The sequence below is a fragment of the Lepus europaeus genome, chromosome 4 (genome assembly GCF_033115175.1).
Source record: "Lepus europaeus isolate LE1 chromosome 4, mLepTim1.pri, whole genome shotgun sequence".
NCBI lineage: Eukaryota > Metazoa > Chordata > Mammalia > Lagomorpha > Leporidae > Lepus > Lepus europaeus.
The window spans coordinates 44,965,893-44,984,339 of record NC_084830.1 but is presented as its reverse complement, the minus strand read 5'-3'; the positions used below and the strand labels follow the sequence as shown (position 1 = coordinate 44,984,339).

Below are 18,447 nucleotides of genomic sequence, written 5' to 3'. Positions count from 1 at the left end.
TTTGGGTTGTGGTTTATTCAGTGGAAATTTTGTAGCAAATAGAGTGCGGAGAGACATTTTAAGAGCTGAGAGTGAGTTCCTCAAATGCATCCTACCGACTTTCTTTTGCGGGGGAACTTATTTTTTTGCTTTGAAACACAAAATCAGTCTCGGTTTTTGTAGACTTGTTCCTTTTTTTTTTTTTTTTTTTTTAAATTTGACAGATAGAGTTACACTAAGATAGCTATACTTCCAGATGGGCTCTCCTGGGTCTCGCAGCAGGTAGGCCTCTGTCCTGCAGAACAGCTACCAGCTGGACGGCGGTTGGTAGCGACTACAGGTTGGAGCCGTGGACTAGAGCCAGCTGTGCTTGTTTCCTGGTGTGTTGACTGAGGGTGCTGTGGAAGTGTTTGGTGATGGCTGTGACTGGTCACTATGCTTCCGTCGCTCGGAATCAACCTTTTCTTTCTTCTTAAGGTATTGTACTCCTGGGAAAGGGACATTTATCTTCTCTCGTAAGTCAGTTGTGTCAGTAGGGTACTCCACCACAGATTGCCACCTTAAATCAAGTCTTTTTTTTTTTTTGATATAATGATATTGTGGTTTTAAGAAAAGCCCTCATTATACCCAAAATAATAAAAACATCCAGTAAGTGCTCAGATTTCCAACAGACTCATAAATGTTGTGGTTTTTCTAGCAGTGTATTTGAAATAGAATCTGTGGGCCAGTGTGTAGTTTCAGCGTCTGCAATTTTTTTATTGAAAAAAAAAAAAAGTTTCTTCCACAGTCTAGATTTTTCTGCTTGCTCACTGTAGTCCTGTGTTTCTAGCAGATTGTCGAATCCAGAGGCCTCCTGTATTCAAGGTGTGCGTTGGCTTTATAGGTGGCTTCATAGGTGATAGCTTATTGTGCCACCCAGAGTCAGGTATCATCTGGTTGGCTTTGTTATTGGGGCGTCAGCAGCCACGGATGCTTCGTGGCTAGGCTGCTTGATTCACTAGGGTTGAGGTATGCAGACATTCTGTTGTTCCTTTTTCACTTCTCAGCTAGAATATTTCCATAAAGGTAAACCTTGCCAAGTGCACTGTTTGGTTATGCATTGGCACTTGTGGTTTGGGTAAATGTACTTGTGTTTTATTCTTTGTGTCAGTTGTCAAAATGAGTTGTTCTTTCATTTTGAGTAGTGACCAGTGAATTGTTGTTTTAATTTTGAGAAAGGGAACACTTCCATCCACTGGTTCACCCCGTAAATGTCTGCAGTGGCTGAGCTAGGCTGGCCCAAACCCAGGAATCGGGAGCTCCACTTGGGTCTCCTGTGTGGGTGACAGGAACTCAGTTACTTGAGCCGTCACCTGGCGCCTCCCACCGTGTGCGTTAGCAGACAGCCGGAACCAGGAGTGGAGTTGGGACTGAATTCCAGGCACTTTAATATGGACTGTGGGCAGCAGCTTAGCTTTTTTTTTTTTTTTTTAAAGATTTATTTATTTGCAAGTAGAGTTAGAGAGAGAGAGAGAGAGAGAGAGAGAGAAGTCTTCCATCCCATGGTTCACTCCCCAATTGGCCACAACGGCTGGAGCTGGACTGAACTGAAGCCAGGAGCCAGGAGCTTCCTCCAGGTCTCCCACGCGGGTACAGGGGCCCAAGGACTTGGGCCGTCTTCTGCTTCCCCAGGCCACAGAAGAGAGCTGGAACGGAAGGGGAGCATCCAGGACTAGAACCGGTGCCCAGATGGGATGCCGGCACTTCAGGCCAGGGTGTTAACTCGCTGCGCCACAGCGCTCGCCCCAGACATCTTAACTTCTGTGCCAAGACAACTGCCCTGACTCCAGACACTTTTGACTTGGAATTGATGGCGCGCATACTGCCTGATCAGATAAGTTGTTCTAAGCTCATCTTGCACGATTCTTGCCGCACACCTGGAATCAGCCATTTCTCCCAGGAGCCTGCTTCCCTTTGGTGGGAAATGATATATGTAGGACTGTAGGACACAGCCTGGGTTCCTAGGGTTGGAAGACAAGTTATTTATTTATTTTGGCAGAACTCTGCATGTTTCAAGATCATTTTGACTGAAGGAAATAACTTAGTGTTCTAACTTTAAAAAACCAGGTCACTGGGTCCTCCCTGGGAGACCCTGAATTGGGCTTGAATGGTCTGGTTGTGCCCTGGGCTCTCAGCTGTGTGGAGAATCCCCTCTGAACAGGGCTGGTGTTGTGGCACAGCAGGTTCAGCTGCCACTTGGGATGCCCGTATCCCACATCAATGGCTCTGCATTCGGTCTCGCCCCCTGCTGATGCGCCTGGGAAGCCCAAGGACCTGAGCCCCTGCCACACCTGTGGGAGACCAGGTTGGAATTCCTAGCTTTGAACTTTGGCCTAGTCCAGCCCTGGCTGTTTAGGCCATTTGGGGGAGTGAACCAGTAGATGGAAGATTGATCTCTCTGCCACTCTGTCTCAAATAAACAAATCCTAAAAAAAGAGGAAGAAGAAAAGAGAGAAATCCTATGTCACATTAATCACATATGTTTCTCTCTGGTCCATATCTTTATTGAGATCACATTGACGGGCCATAGCATGCCGTGGTTGGCCTTGGCCTCCTATCAAATGTCTGGTCCACTGGCTTTTCTCCCAGGAGGAGTAGTTCCACATAGACCTCTGTGGAAAGATACTGGGGCTCTGGTTGGTAGAAAGTGCTTCCGCCCTACGTACTCTAAAACAGTATACTTATTATCCAGATATGTACTTTCCAAAATTGTACTCAGAGGGAAGATAGATAAGTTATTAGATCCTGGAGATGATTGCTGGGATTACTCTGTCCTCTAGTTTCCCAGCCAAACCAAAGCAAAATCGTAAGGAGACTGTCCAAGTGGTGAGTTGCAACCTCTGTTTATAATGCCTTATGGTCCTCAGGGTTTTTGTTTTGTTTTGTTTTGTTTTGTTTTGTTTTGTTTTTTCAGTCATACCCTTAGGCCGTGAAATAAATACCTGACCAATTTTCTTAAGCAGTTATGTTCAAATGATTTTTAATGTAGGCTTTTTTTTTTTTTAAAGATTTATTTATTTGAAAGGCAGAGTTACAGATAGTATGTGAAAGACAGAGAGAGAGAGAGAGAGAGGGAGAGAGAGAGAGAGAGAGAGAGAGAGAGAGATCTTCCATTGCTATCTCACTCCCCAAATGGCTGCAATGACCCAGGTTGGGCCAGGCTGGAGCCAGGAGCCAGGAGCTTCATCTGGGTCTCCCACGCGGGTGCAGGTGCCCAAGCACTTGGGCCATCTTCTACTGCTTTCCCAGGCCACAGCAGAGAGCTGGATCTGAGGCAGAGCAATGGGAACTCGAACTGGCTCTCTGACATGGGATGCTGGTGGCAGGACAAGCAGCTGCTTAACCTGCTGTGCCGTAGTGTCAGCCCCAGAAATGTATTTGTTTTGCATTAAGTTTTATATAAATTGGGATTTTAAAGACTATTTCTAATCTCTATTCTTGTTTTGCTAATACTAACAAAGACTCAAGTCGTGTAGTACCCATATTTTGTTATTCTGAAAGTAAGAGATCTGGTTCCTTTGTAATTAGGGGACTTTAAAAAGCAGTGAGATGCCAGAATGGTATCTGAAATCTGATTTCAGCCAGAGAATCTTAGTCTTGGGTAATGTAAAATTTCATACTTTTTAGGGATAAGTAGGAGAAGTTTAAGCTTCATGGAGTCTGGGATGCCAAGCATACTGTAGAGGCCAGTGCAGATTAACATGATCTGCAGAGAGACTCTTTTGACATCCCTGCATCCATGTGGGAGACCTGGAAGAAACTTCTGGCTCCTGGCTTTGGCCTGGCCTAGTGCTGGCTGTTGTAGCCATCTGATGAGTGAACCAGTGGATGAAGGATCTCTTTCTCTCTCTCTCTCTGACTGTGCCTTTCACATAAAAAAAAAAAAGAAAGAAAGAAAGAGATTTCACATAAAAAATTCTGCTGGGGTCCGCGTTGTGACATAATAGGTTAGGCTGCCTCCTGCAATGTTGGCATCCCTTATAGGCTCCAGTTGGAACCCCAGCTGCCCCACTTCCAATCAAGATCTCTGCTATGGCCCGGGGAAAGCAGCGGAGGGTGACCCAAGTGCCTGGGCCCCTGCTACCCCTGTGTGGGACACAGAAGAGGCTCCTGGCTTCGACCTGGCCCAGCCCCAGCCATTGTGCCCATTTGGGAAATAAACCAATGAATGGAAGATCTCTTTGTCTTTCCCTTTCTCTCTGCAATTCTGCCTTTCAAATAAATAAAACAAATCTTAAAAACAAACAAACAAACAAAAAACAACTCCTCTGCTAATTCCCTCCTGCTACTTCTAAAACTCAGGTGATTCTTCATTTCATAGTGTAGGTTGGCTATGGTTGGAAAGTCCTTGGCTGGGTAACATGGGTTCTGTGTATTTTCCCTCTGTGTAGTGTGAGGAAATGAACCAAATGGGCAGCAGGAGAGAGAGTTCAGCTTCCCGGTTCCTTCAGACCCAAGAAGCTGCACTGTCACTGAGGTGAATGTACAGCCTTCATCTTTGCAGATTCTTCAGAAAAATCATAACTCAGTTTCTGGAGTGGGTAGGGGAAGGTTTTACCTAGACAGGTGGTTCTAAGCTGGCTTCTTTTTTTTTTTTTTTAAGATTTATTTTATTTATTTGGAAGGCAATGTTACAGAGAGACAGAGAGGGAGACAGAGAAAGGTTTTCTATTCGCTGGTTCACTCTCCAAATGGCCGCAAACAGCCAGAGCTGGGCCAGGCTGAAGCCAGGTCCCAGGAGCTTCTTCTGGTCTCCCACATGAGTGCAGGGGCCCAAGCACTTGGGCCATCTTCCGCTGCTTTCCCAGGCACATTAGCAGGGAGCTGGATGTGAAGTGGAGTGGCTGGGTCTCAAACCAGCACTGATATGGAATGGTGGTGCTGCAGGCAGCAGCTTAACCCATTATACCACAATGCCAGCCTCCCTTTTAAAAGATTTTTCAAAACTTATTTGAAAGCTAGAGAGAGAGAGAGAGAGAGAGAGATCTTGTACCCACTGGTTTGCCTCTGAAATGGCCACAGTGACTGGGGCTGGGCCAGGCTGAAACCAGGAGCCTAGGAGCCCAGAACTCCATCCAGTTCTCCCACGTGGGTGACAGAGGCCCAAGAACCTGGATCATCTTCCACTGCTTTCCCAGGAGCATTAGCAGGGAGCTGTAATGGAATTTAAAACTCTAGCCCATGGTTTATTGGCTTTCAAGTTTCTGGCTTTTAAATATTGTAATATAAAAGATCATATTTATAATAATATCTCAATTTTCGGTATATCTCTTTTCTCTTGTAATTTAATAGATTATATGATCTCTAACCCGCCCCCCGCCCCCGCCATGTTAGAAGACAAGACACATGTGAGAGACTTGGTGGAGTCTTGGCTAAGTTGAGATGGCATCTCGAAGACTCTGTAGCATTTGTGGTGGAGATTTTTCCTTAAATTCTGGGGCACAGGTTGCCATCTGCCAGGCTGTGTGCTGAGTGCTTTCCATAGGTGAGCTCACTGAGTCTCCCAGCAGTCCCTGCGGTGTGTTCTACCATTCCCTGAGCGCCAGGTCGTTCACTGCTGGAGATCACGCGGCCAGTGGGCGGCCGCAGGGGCTTACAGGCTCAGCAGCCTGCTCCCCCCGACCCCCATCCCTTAGGCTGCCTTCCATTCAGACTGCAGCCAGGACCTGCCAGTGTCTGGCTGCATGTGACCAAGATGTGGGCGGCAGGCAGACCCTTGTTCATTTAGACCAGTCTTTGTGGGCACAGTCTTAGAGTGCCAAAGCAGCGGGACCTTCTGTTGGGATCTTTGTGTTCTGGCTCTGACACAGGGAAGGCAGGGGAGGGTGACTAAGGAAGAAGGGAAGAACAGGTAAGGTGGAAGTTTCCTAGGTACCACCAGGGTCCTGCTGCCGCCTGCTGTACACCTGTGCTTCCTGTCACCCAGCGCCTGAGGTCTCCTGATGAGTTCATGCAAAAGCATCGTGGGTGAGATGGGGCTTGGCACCGTGAGATTTCCTCCCGAAAGCTTTTCCTCGCCTTTAATACAGGTTCCAAGGTTCCCAAAGAGTGACATTAATTCACTTCCTATTTCATTCCTTCTGTGTAGTGTTCCCCCATCAACAAAATACACTATTTTTAAATTTTAGATTTATTTATTTATTTGAAAGACAGAGAGAGAGAGAAAGAGAAAGGTCTTCCGTCTGCTGGTTCTCTCCCCAAAATGCTGCAACGACCAGAACTGGGCCCACCCAAAGCCAGGAGCCAGGAGCTTCTTCCAGATCTCCTGTGCAGGTGCAGGGGCCCATGCATTTGGGCCATCCTCTATTGCTTTCCCAGGCCACAGACAGCTAGATTGGAAGTGGAATGCTGGGACTCATATGGGTGCCGGTACGGCAGGTGGCGGCTTTACCCACTACACCACAGCACTGGCCCCCAAAATATACTTTTAAAAATATGTCCTGGTCTCCTGAAAGTCGCTTCTCACCCATACAACTTTCTATTTACTTCATCCCAAAGCAACCTTTGAGAAAACTGTATGAGTACTTTTCAACGTTAGGAGACTTTGGGCCTGGGGCATCTCAGAGTTGCATCAGAGCAGGGCATATGGAGTAATCAGGTCAGCATATAGTCCTGGAAGAGCATCTGAAATAAACCCAGTTTTTATTAAGAGACATTTTACTTGAAAATACACATAGGGGCTGGCGCCGCAGATCACTAGGCTAATCCTCCGCCTGCGGCACTGGCACACCGGGTTCTAGTCCCAGTCGGGGCGCCAGATTCTGTCCTGGTTGCTCCTCTTCCAGTCCAGTTCTCTGCTGTAGCCTGGGAGTATAGTGAGGATTGCCCAAGTTCTTGGGCCCTGCACCCACATGGGAGACCAGGAGAAGTACCTGGCTCCTGGCTTCGGATCTGTGAGGTGTGCCGGCTGCAGCCCACCACCGGAGCGGCCATTGGAGGGTGAACCAACAGAAAAGGAAGACCTTTCTCTTTGTCTCTTTTCTCTCACTGTCTACTCTGCCTGTCCAAAAAAAAAAAAAAAAAAAAAAAAAACCAGAACTTGACTTCTTATTTAATCACACGTACCTCAAATAGAGTAAATATTTATTTTACTCTAGGGACAAATGAGTAATCGCATTTTATTTATTTATTTTAACATTCTAGGAAAAGTTTCTGGAAATGTAGCTTAAGAAAGTAATAAGAAAAATGTAAGTTCATGCATCGTTGCTTTTAAATAGCAAAAGTATCCAGTCTAATTGTCCAATAGTTGGGGAGCAGTTTGGCTCAGTGAGGGTATATCCACTTGATGAAAGGTGTTTATTGCTGTAACAGTTGTTATGTGCAGTGTAAGAGCGGATGAAAGGTGTGTGATGTTACAAAACGGGAATAGAGAGGTTCGTGTTATAGTTACAACTATGAAGAAGCAAAGCTGGCAGGCAGACAAGACTGCAATGAGGAGGGGCTGGTCAGAGAGGGCGGCGTGGAGCAGGGGACTATGGGGCTAGGTGGTCCTGCGTCCTGCCATGTGGGAACCCTAGAAACCGTGTGGCGCAGCAGGCGATGTGCACAGCAGGTGGCGCCGCACACACAGGTCTGGGAACGGGGAGCAGAAGGAGCGAGATGCCTATGGTAGAGGAGCTACTGTGGTGACGGCTCACCGCACTTCCCCTGCATTTAACTAGCCAATATTCACTCCGTAGATACTACAGATATTTAAACGCGCACAACTATCCCGACTTCCCATTTGGGCAGCTAGATTATTTAGTGTTTCCTACTCGAAATGAGGATTTTTGGCTCCAATTTGAAAATAGTGTCTTTTGCTCAGAATTAAAGTGAAATGCTTTCTTCTTCCTGTAGTACCAGGTGAGAACAACTCTACTTCTACCATGAACTGGGGGTGACATTGACTTCTATCTTACTAGCCCTTTTGGAAATGATTCCTTACTATAAATAGGGGGAAATTTCTCTTTAGGATCCCCCAAAATTTGTTGTCTTCATCTCCTGGAATAGCAGATTCATTGAATCCAAGATGCTGTCAACTCTAAATAGCACAGTAATTTTAGGTACTTATTTAATTTTTAAAGATTTATCTATTTATTTGAAAGTCAGACCTACACAGAGAGAGAAGGAGAACCAGAGAGAGAGAGAGAGAGAGAGAGAGAGGTCTTCCATCCACCAGCTCACTCCCCAATTGTCCACCACAGCCGGAGCTGCACCAATCTGAAGCCAGGAGCCAGGAGCTTCTTCCGGGTCTCCCACACAGGTGCAGGGGCCCAAGGACTTTCCCAGTTCATAGCAGAGAGCTGGATCAGAAGTGGAACAGCTGGGACTTGAACCAGCATCCATGTGGGATGCCGGCACTGCAGGTGGCCCCTTTACCCGCTACGCCACAATGCTAGCCCCTAGATACTTCTTTTTGTCCAATGCTGCCAATAACAAGGCACAGCTTAAATTCAGATATAGAAAAGGTAGAAAAATGTGTAACTTAAAAAAGCAGAGTTATGTGTAGGTATGTGCATGCTTAATTATATATGGGGGCGTTACTAGATGTCCTTTTAAAAAAGATTTATTTATTTGAAATGCAGGGAGAATGAGAGAGAGCTATGGAGATCTTCCATCTGCTGATTCATGCCACAATGGCCACAATGGCTGGGCTGGTCCAGGCTGAAGCCAGTAGCCCAGAGCGCCATCTGTGTCTCCCATGGGAATGGTTCTTTATAGCGATATTTTGTATTCCTGAAAAAGTTTTAATTCTTCCATGTTTCTATTACTTTGTCTACAGATCTAAATCAGACTTAATATTGAACTAACCATAGCAGGAAATCAATAAAGGAATCATTCTTTGTGAAAACAGTAGCTATATTACCCACTGTTTCTTTAAAGCACAAATTCCCACTTTATGTTTTCCAGAGAATAATTTTTCTTCTGCTCTTAAAGACTAAGCTCCTTACAAGGCTTTGGTGGAGGCTGGGGGTAGCCCTGCAGGTGGTGGGGTTCATGCCTTCCAGACTTTGCAAGCTGAGTTTCTGGTAACTTTGCTGTGCAAGGTTGCACAACTCACACAATAACAATAATAGTAATGTAGCTTCACATATGGCTCGGAAGGTGTGTAGATGTCCTGGATGCTTGCTTTGGAGACGTCGTCCCTGGCGGCTGCAGCCTCCCCTGTACTTCCAGTGATGAACCGCTTGGTGGCCCCGTCCTTGGGCAGTGGCGAGCATAGTTCACGCCCTTTTTGGCACAGCCATTGTCCTTTCTTTCTTTGTCATCTAGGAGGCAAAGACCTGAAAACTACCCAGTCTCTTTGTTCAAAGACCCACTGTATTTTTTTTTTTTTAAGATTTATTTATTTTATTTGAAAGAGTCACACAGAGAGAGGAGACGCAGAGAGAGAGAGAAAGTCTTCATCAGATGGTTTACTCCCCAGCTGGCCATAAGGCCGGACCTGTGCCAATCCAAAGCCAGGAGCCAGAAGCTTCCTCCAGGTCTCCCACGTGGGTGCAGGGGCCTTGGACCATCTTCTACTGCTTTCCCAGGCCATAGCACAGCTTGTTCGGAAGTGGAGCAGCCGGGACTCAAACTGGTGTCCATATGTGATGCCGGCGCTTCAGGCCAGGGCGTTAACCAACTGCGCCACAGCGCTGGCCTCCCAAAGACTCACTATAAAAATCAAGGTTTGTTAAGCCTAAGTGTATACCTTGTGCTGTGCTAATAAGCACATGCATCCTTCTGTACTGTGTTTTCTCTGCGTTGTTGCCAGATTGATCCGAAACATAAATCTGGTTTTGTTGTCCCTGTCCTGGAGTGATAAGTTATACATAGGTCATGCATTGCTGACACAAGTGCAGGTGCCTGTGTGACGTCACTAGGCAGCTGTAACCTCGCAGGATCACCACCATACACGGTGTCTGTCATCACCCGAAGCATTTGCTGCTCTCTGCCTCCAGTTCCTGACACAGAGCTCCAAGTCTTGTCATTTCCTGGGTGATGGGAGTGTCTTTTTTTTTCCTTTTTTTAAGATTTATTTATTTATTTGAAAGAGTGAAGGAGAGGCAGAGACAGAGAGAGAGAGGGGTCTTCCATCCACTGATTCATTCCCCATTGGCCGCAATGGCTGGAGCTTTGCTGAGCCAAAGCTAGGAGCCAGGAGCTTCCCCTGGGTCTCCCATGCAGGTGCAGGGGCCCAAGGACTTGGGCCATCTTCCACTGCTTTCCCAGACTGTTGTAGGGTGTTGGATTGGAAGTGGAGCAGCCAGGCTTTGAATTGACACCCATATGGGATGCTGGCACTGCAGGCGGAAACTTTACCTGCTATGCCACAGCACCGGTCCCAGGAGGGTCTTTTGCCCTAAAGGGCTTTGTATAGGGCGACATAAGACAGAAAAACATTCTAGGAGAGAAGGATCACAAGAAAAAGTTGTGCAGTTGGCTAGGAGGTGCTGTGCCAGGAACTGCTGGGCTGGGCGCAAGGGGCTGGAGCAAGTGGTGTGGAGCCAGAGAAGCCTCACCCTGCCCACCACACACGTTCGTGTTCGTGGGGCGCCTCCTGACATCCTGGTTCTGCAGTTTGCTGGGGTGTTCCAGTCCTGGTGGGTGATGTGTTCCTGTGGACGTTGGGTTCTGCAGGCCTAGAGGACTTTTCTATGAGACCCTATCAGTCCCGAGGTCGTGACTTCCAACAGCATGGTATTTCCCTGGCTGCCGTATTTAGCATCTGTACTGCCGTGTCCAGTTCCTCCTGCCCTGCCTTGTGTTCAGTTACGTTGGTGATTCGGGCCAGGCCCCTGCCGACTGAGAATGAAGAAAGAGGAGGTTGCTGTTTGCTTGCCCACCAGCCTCGGGGTGGAAATTACCCCCGGGTGATCCACTTCCTCTTTCATATCCAGTCACAGCTGCCATGATTAGCCTCTTTTTTATTTTTTAAAATTTTCATGGCTTTAATTTGAGAGAGGCAGAGACAGAGATCTCCCACCTGCTGGTTCATTCCCCCATTTAAATGCCCACAGCAGCCACATGTTTGCTGGTTCACTCCCCCAAGCAGCCAGGGCAAAGCCAGGAGCCTGGAGCTCCATCTGGGTGGCTGAGACCCACAAATTTGAGCCATCATGTGCTGCCTCCCAGGGTGTGCATCAGCAGGAAGCTGGGATGGGGAGCAGAGCCAGACTCAACCCCAGGCACTCCAGTGAGCATCCCAGTGACGCTGCCCCAAGCACTTGCCCATCTTCCACTTTTCATCCCCGTAGTGAGCACCCTCAGTTCCATTACTCATCTCCATAGTAACCTCTATGTTTTATAGTAATTTCTCTGTTTCTAATAGACCTTTTGACTTTTTTTTTTTTTTTTGACAGGCAGAGTGGACAGTGAGAGAGAGAGACAGAGAGAAAAGTCTTCCTTTTGCCGTTGGTTCACCCTCCAATGGCTGCCGCGGCCAGCGCGCTGCGGCCGGCGCACCGCGCTGATCCCAAGGCAGGAGCCAGGGGCTTCTCCTGGTCTCCCATGGGGTGCAGGGCCCAAGGACTTGGGCCATCCTCCACTGCACTCCCTAGCCACAGCAGAGAGCTGGCCTGGAAGAGGGGCAACCGGGACAGAATCCGGTGCCCCGACCGGGACTAGAACCCAGTGTGCCGGCGCCACAAGGCGGAGGATTAGCTTAGTGAGCCGCGGCGCCGGCCTTGACTTCTTGTTGCACAGTATTATCCTTCCTGTGTTGTTGTATCAGATTTTTGCGTTACATCATCAGTTTGTGTTCACTTTGACTATAGGAAGATGTGGGTATTGTTTGGTGGAAAATTCTGTGTGGTTCGACTCCCTCTTTTGTCTGTCCCAAGCTAATGCTTGCCTTGGTTTTGGCTGCCAGGTCTTTTACCTAGCCCCAGTTTTATCCAAGTGGCTATGAGACCTGTCCATTACCAATTGATATTTTTTCCCACCTGTTTGACTCCATAGGATCAGCTGTGAGTTCTCTGTCTTTCCTGTCACTCCTGCCCCTGCTCCTGGCTGGATGAGGTAGCCCACAGCTGTCATTCTGGGCCTTGATGACACGAACTTTATCTCATCTTTACTAGGATGGGAGAGGCCGGAGAAGAGACTTGTGCCCCATCCACATGCCTTAAAAATCCCCAGAGGTATTTCTTTGAGAATCTGATGCAAATTGGATGCACTCTGCAGGAAAACGCACACAGACATAAAACTGGGTCTGTACCAGGGATCCCCAGGAGCCTGTGAGCATTGTCAGCACAATATTTTTTTAGCATGTTGTAAGATAACCTCTGTGCCCATCTGCAAGCACCTGTTTATAGGCATGATACTCTGCGGAAGGTAATCCTAGAAATGCAGACGTGCAGTAAGCCTCTGTGGCTGAACGCTCATCTTCTAATAAAAGCCCGACTCCAGCCCCAGGACCCAGCATTTCCTACTTTTACCAATAACTGATTCTTCCCTCTTGAGCATTTTATCATTAGACCTGTGAGGGTCGACCCCAGGGGACTGGGCTCAGCGTAGAACCTCGTTGTGGGGCTGGCGCTGTGGCGCAGCGGGTTAAAGCCCTGGCCTAAAGTGCCGGCATCCCATATGGGTGCCAGTTCTAGTCCTGGCTGCTCCTCTTCCGATCCAACTCTCTGCTATGGCCTGAGAAAGCAGTGGAAGATGGCCCAAGTGCTTGGGCCCTGCACCCGCGTGAGAGACCTGGAGGAAGCTCCTGGCTCCTGGCTTCGAATGGGCACAGCTCCGGCCATTGTGGCCATCTGGGGGGTGAACCAGCAGATGAAAGACCACTCTGTCTGCCTCTCTCTGTAACTCTTTCAAAGAAACAAAATAAATCTTTAAAAGAAAGCGAGAGAGAGAACCTGGTTGCACGGAGTGCAGAAGTCTTGGGTGGAGGTGTGTAAGGTGGGTTTCTATTTATCTGCTGAGAGGAGCTACTGAGAAAGAACATGGCCTACATTTTTCGGTCATATTTTGAATGCTTTACCTTTTTTTTTTTTTAAAGGATTTTATTTGAAAGGCAGAGAGAGATTCCATCCACTGGATCTGGGTCTCCCACATGGGTACGGGGCCCCAGCACTTGGGCCATCTTCTGCTGCCCTCTCAGGCACATTAGCAGGGAGCTGGATTGGAAGCAGGGCAGCCAGGACCAGAACTGGTGCTCTGATAAGGGATGCCAGCATCACAGGTAGCTGCATAACCCACTGTGCCGTAATGCTGGTCCCTGCTGAACCCCCCCCCCCTTTTTTTTAAATTTATTTGACAGAGAGAAAGGTCTTCCTTCCATTGGTTCACCCCCTAAATGGCCGCTACGGCTGGTGCGCTGCACCGATCTGAAGCCAAGAGCCAGGTACTTCCTCCTGGTCTCCCATGCGGGTGCAGGGCCCAAGCACTTGGGCCATCCTCCACTGCCTTCCTGGGCCACAGCAGAGAGCTGGCCTGGAAGAGGAGCAACCGGGACTAGAATCCGGTGTCTATATGGGATGCTGGCACCGCAGGTGGAGGATTAGCCAAGTGAGCCACAACACCGGCCCCGCTGAACTCTTTTAAAATAAGAAAATAGAAAAACTGAGTTTAACTAAAACCATCTTTTCAAAAATGTCAAAGTAGTCGCCTTTCCACCAGTTTTGCTGTTGGGCACATTTTGCGTTAATTGTCCCTAAGGCTTTCTCGGGTCGCCTGCTCCTATGGGAAAGGAAAGTACTGTGTGTAGGCAGCGTTAGCAGACCGGAGTGGAAACAGCAGGGCAGTCCCCGCCGAACCAGCAGTCACATCAGCGTCATCGAGATGAAAAGATGATCTTATCCCCTCAAGCATGTAAGATCCAGGGCACTTGGAGGACTTCTGAAAGCGGTCCAGGAACGAGAGGCGGTCATTCTGCAGTCAGCAGTCGGCGTGGGGCATAGAAACCGAGAGGCAAGTGAGGCTCTCGAGAAACAAGTGAGGCTCTCGAGAAACAAGTGAGGCTCTCGGTGTGGGGCATAGAAATCGAGAAACAAGTGAGGCTTGGAAACTTCAGGGCAAGGAGGAGGAACTCTTCTACGGGCATCTTGAGAGAGAAGGCAAAATACTGACTTCAGATGGAACTAAGATATATGTTTTATTTATTTGAAAGAGTTACTGGCGGGGGGGGGGGGGGCCAGGGGGCGGTCTTTCATCCTCTGGTTCACTCCCCAAATGGCTGGAGCTGAGCTGATCCTAAGCCAGGAGCCAGGAGCTTCTTCCCAGGTCTGCGATGTGGGTGCAGGGGCCCAGAGGCTTACTGTATGTTCTCTATTCAGATTACTCTGTGACCTCTGTCTCCTGGCTGGCCCCTCACCAATTCACATGCCCTCTTTCCAGATCACTGCGCCACTGCCCCAGCCAGCAAACCACAGGTTTCTTCTGGGGTTCAAACACTAAAGAACCCACAAACAGCTTCTGGGTTCTTGTCCATTGGCACTGAGCACCTCCCTCAGGTGAAGTGCCACAGTTTCAGCCCCATAGGGACCCCAAGACTTGGAGAGGAGAGAGGAGAGGGGCCCCTGTCATGGCGCAGCGGGTGAAGCCACCGCCTGCATCCCAGCTGCTCTACTTCTGGTCCAGCTCCCTGCTAATGTGCCTGGGAAATTTAGCCTGGCCCAGGGCCAGCCTTTGCGGCCACTTGAGGAGTGAAATACCTGATGGAAGACCTCCCCCTCCCCTCCCCTCTCCTCCCCTCCCCCCTCCCCCCTCCCCTCCCCTCTCCATCCCCTCCCCCTCTTCTCCCCCTTCCTTTCTCCTCTCCTCCCCTCCCCCTCTCCTCTCCTCCCCTCCCCTCCCTCTTCCTTTCTCCTCTCCTCCCCTCCCCCTCTCCTCTCCTCCCCTCCCCTCCCCCTCTCCTCTCCTCCCCTCCCCTCCCCTTCTCCCTCCCCCTCCCTCCCCTCCCCTCCCCTCCCCTCACCCCCTTCCCTCCCCTCCCCTCACCCTCTTCCTCCCCTCCCCTCACCCTCTCTCTCCCCTCCCCTTGCCCTCTTCCTCCCCTCTGCTCCCCTCGCCCTCTGCCTCCCCCCTCCCCCATCCCTCCCCTTCCCTCTTCCTTCCCTCTCCCTCCTCCTCGTCCTCTACCTCCCCCTCTTATCTCCCTCCCCTCCCCCTCTTATTCTCTCTCCCCCTCCCTTCCCCCCTCCTCCTCTCCCTCTCCCTCACTCTTACCTTTCGAAATAAATAAAAATTTAGGAAAAAAAAAAAGACTTGAGGAAGAGAAGAATCCACTGTGTGGTATGCTTGCAGAGGGGAGGGTGTACGTGAGTCTGGGGGGTGGGGTGTGATAGACAGTGAAAACTTTAGTGTTGCTGAGGGACCGAGAAATGAAAGCCCACGCAGTGGGTGGATATTTACCCCCTTCAGTCTAAGTGACATCCATAGCAGAAAACACGGCCATGCGTGGCTTTGTTTGTTAGTGTTCTCTGTTTCCATAAAGCTCTTGAGGTGGGTGAGGTTTCATTTCTTCTCTGTCTGAACTTCTCCCAGCAGGAACTGTCTTTGACAAAATTATCTTTTTCTTCTTCTTTTTTTTTTTTTTTAAAGATTTATTTATTTGAAAGAGTTACACAGAGAGATAGGAGAGGCAGAGAGAGAGAGAGAGGTCTTTCATTCACTGGTTCACTCCCCAGATAGCCACAATGGCTGGAGCCACGCCGATCTGAAACCAGGAGCCAGGAGATTCTTCTGGGTCTCCCATGTGGGTGCAGGGCCCCAAGGACTTTTGGCCATCCTCTATTGCTTTCCCAGGCCACAGCTGAGAGCTAGATCAGAAGTGGAGCAGCTGGGACTCGAACAGGTGCCCATATGGGATGCCAGCAATGCAGGCGGTGGCTTTACCCACTACGCGACAGCACCAGCCCCCAGAATTATCTTCTACCTGCAGCAGCTGCCACAGGGAGGCACATAGCCAGTGGTAGCTGACTGATGAAAGGGTTGTTACATTGAGTCGACGATTCTGTGGCCGACATCAGCCAGGGTTTCCTTGTGCTAACAGCTGGTAACTACTACCAGCTAATATGTGTGCACGTGGACTCTATAAAACAGGGAGGTTATCTGTCAGTTTAGCGTTGGTTCCTGTTAGTTTGCAGATAATGTCTACCATTTCTAGTGTGCCCCAAGCAGAGAACTAGGTATTTCATAGAGCCCCAATTCTCAGATACTCCTATTTCACAGATTTGGAAACTGAGGTTACGTACTTGCTGAGCCTGGTGAAATGAACCCGAATCAGACCTGGAGTCTAGGTTGATAGGAAAACCCTTGTGCCTCCCTCTGTGCCATGCAGCTCCCACACTGAGTCGGGGGCCCGGTCTCCATGTCTGCGCCCACTTCCACACTCACCCAGGAGGCCTTTGGTTTTGTGCTCAGAGATGCGGCCCCCAGGCCATCCAGGCACCAAGGGCACCCAGGCCCGTGTAGATAGGATTAGGGAAAGTCAGGGCTGAAAATCTCTCCCCATTTACTTCCTCCAGGGCTGAAAAAGTCTCTCATCCAGGCCCGGTGTTGAGCCTGGCGGTGGAGATACCCACATCTCACACGGGGATGCCAGCACTGGCTTCTGGCTCCAGCTTCCTGCCATGCAGAGCCTGGGAGGCAGTGACCGGGCTCTTGCCACTCACATGATAGAACCACACTGAGTGTTGGCTCCGACTCTAGCCACGCCCAGCCCTGCTACTGTGGGCATTAGGAGAGTGAACTGGTGAACAGAGCTCCATCTCTCTACTTCTCTCTCTCTCTGCCTATCATCATCATCATCATCACAATAACAAATGAAGTCTCTCATCAAAGTGGAACTACTTGCTGGAAAATTGAACTTGGTGTCTGTGTGTGTGTGTGTAGGTTATGGAAAAGGTTTAATTGCAGAACTGTTCAAATGAAGAGCGTGTGTGTCCACTTTCCCACACTAACTCTTGCTTTCCTTTTCTTCTCAGGTGCTGTTACCCCCGTACGACGATGCCACTGTGAACGGCGCTGCTAAGGAGCCGCCGCCACCTTACGTGTCTGCCTAGGCCTGGGAGGGGGCGGCAGAGCCGAGAGCAGCAGCCCGACGTCCCGGCCATCGGAGCGGGAGTTCTGCAGTCCCGCTGCCGATTCGAGCTCTCCACGTTGACTTGTTGCTGAAATGCTACATTTTAAGATTGAGATATTAGGTTGAAATCCTCTGTAGTTTCACACATTTGCTTGAGCTAGAACACTGTGATAGGTTAGCTGTAGAGTTCTTGCTGTAGGGGTGGCAATGTAATGGGCCCCGTTAGTCTTCCCTGAGCCTTGAAGCTGCCCCCAACTCTGGATGGCCCTTGAATCGAGGACTCTAGTTTTAAAACCCTTGGGGGCAATGATTCGTCGTACTTTTTCTCTCTGTTCCCTCTATCTGTTTGGAAAGTATAAAATAAAATCGAAATGACACAATACTTCACTTAAACCATCCAGTGTGTGGAACAACCCTTATGAAAACAGGCATGTTGACTGTGCAACCATTGCTCTAAGTAGGAGTACACACACGCCGAGAGTTCCGCTACAATACTTTATGGTTTAAATTCAGTGACCTCTTGAATTTGCTGGCTCTGGGTTTTCTTGGTGGACTACACTGAGGCTGTTAGATAATGCCAGGCAGCAGAGGTCAGTCATTCCATGCTCGGGGTGGAACTGTGTATCTAGCACTAAATGGGAGTTGGTCCTCCCCCCACCCCCTTATACTCAGTGTTCTACCCTAGCCTAACCCAAAGAGAATATCCGCTTGCCTTGTCAAGGAAGAGGACTGTGTATTTGCCTAATATTATGGATGAGGGGTCTTCCTTCTTCTTCCCCCACTAGTGATTATCCTGCTATGCCTCACTCAGCATCTTGGAAAACATCGATCTTCAGGAAAGCGAGGGGGGGGTTGTACTCCCTGTGGAAGGCCCTATCTCTGCTACCTGCATCGCAAAGGAACTTTATATTTCCTCTGTTCCAAGTCGCCACCTTTCCTGTTGTTCATGATGTTGCTGTAAATGAAAGCTTTTGCAATTAAAGTGAAATTTGCCCGTATCCAAGAAGGTGAACTTTGACCGCAGTGATGGTGCTTGGTACCCTCCTGCCCACATACGGCGCTGCAGAAGCATACAGCTCAGCTGAAGGTGCATGCCTTGTGGCTTGTTTCGCACGTGTGTGTTTTTCCCCGTTTCAGAGTGTTGGCTGGAAACTCGGTCCCTATCCCTGGTGCCAATCAAAATAATGAGGACAAGGTGTCCAGGCAAAGGAAAGAAAATAAATCTGTCTACAGATGAGTGCTTAGCAGACTCGGTTGTGCCGGATGAGGGTGGTTGGGGCTTACAAGGGTGCTACGAGAAAGGAGGTGCAGGGCTGTGGTGTCCGGTGCCACAGCTTGTCACCAGATCAGCGACAGTGCCTTCCTTCTGTTTCCTTACAGGCAGCGAGATTAGATCTACCTACCTGGTCCATTCTGCAACATACCCAACCCCCCAC

The 18,447-nt window shown here is 49.2% G+C and overlaps 1 protein-coding gene across 1 annotated transcript in view; it reads left to right on the top strand.

Annotated features, from left to right (window-relative positions):
- Positions 1–18,009, top strand: part of LAPTM4B (lysosomal protein transmembrane 4 beta) — a 67,698-nt gene extending 49,689 nt beyond the window's left edge. The window contains exon 7 of the mRNA XM_062188191.1: positions 16,914–18,009. Within this exon, the coding sequence (XP_062044175.1) occupies positions 16,914–16,991 (78 nt within the window). The 3' untranslated portion in view covers positions 16,992–18,009. The remainder of the gene's footprint in view (positions 1–16,913) is intronic.
- Positions 18,010–18,447: the final 438 nt, after the last annotated feature.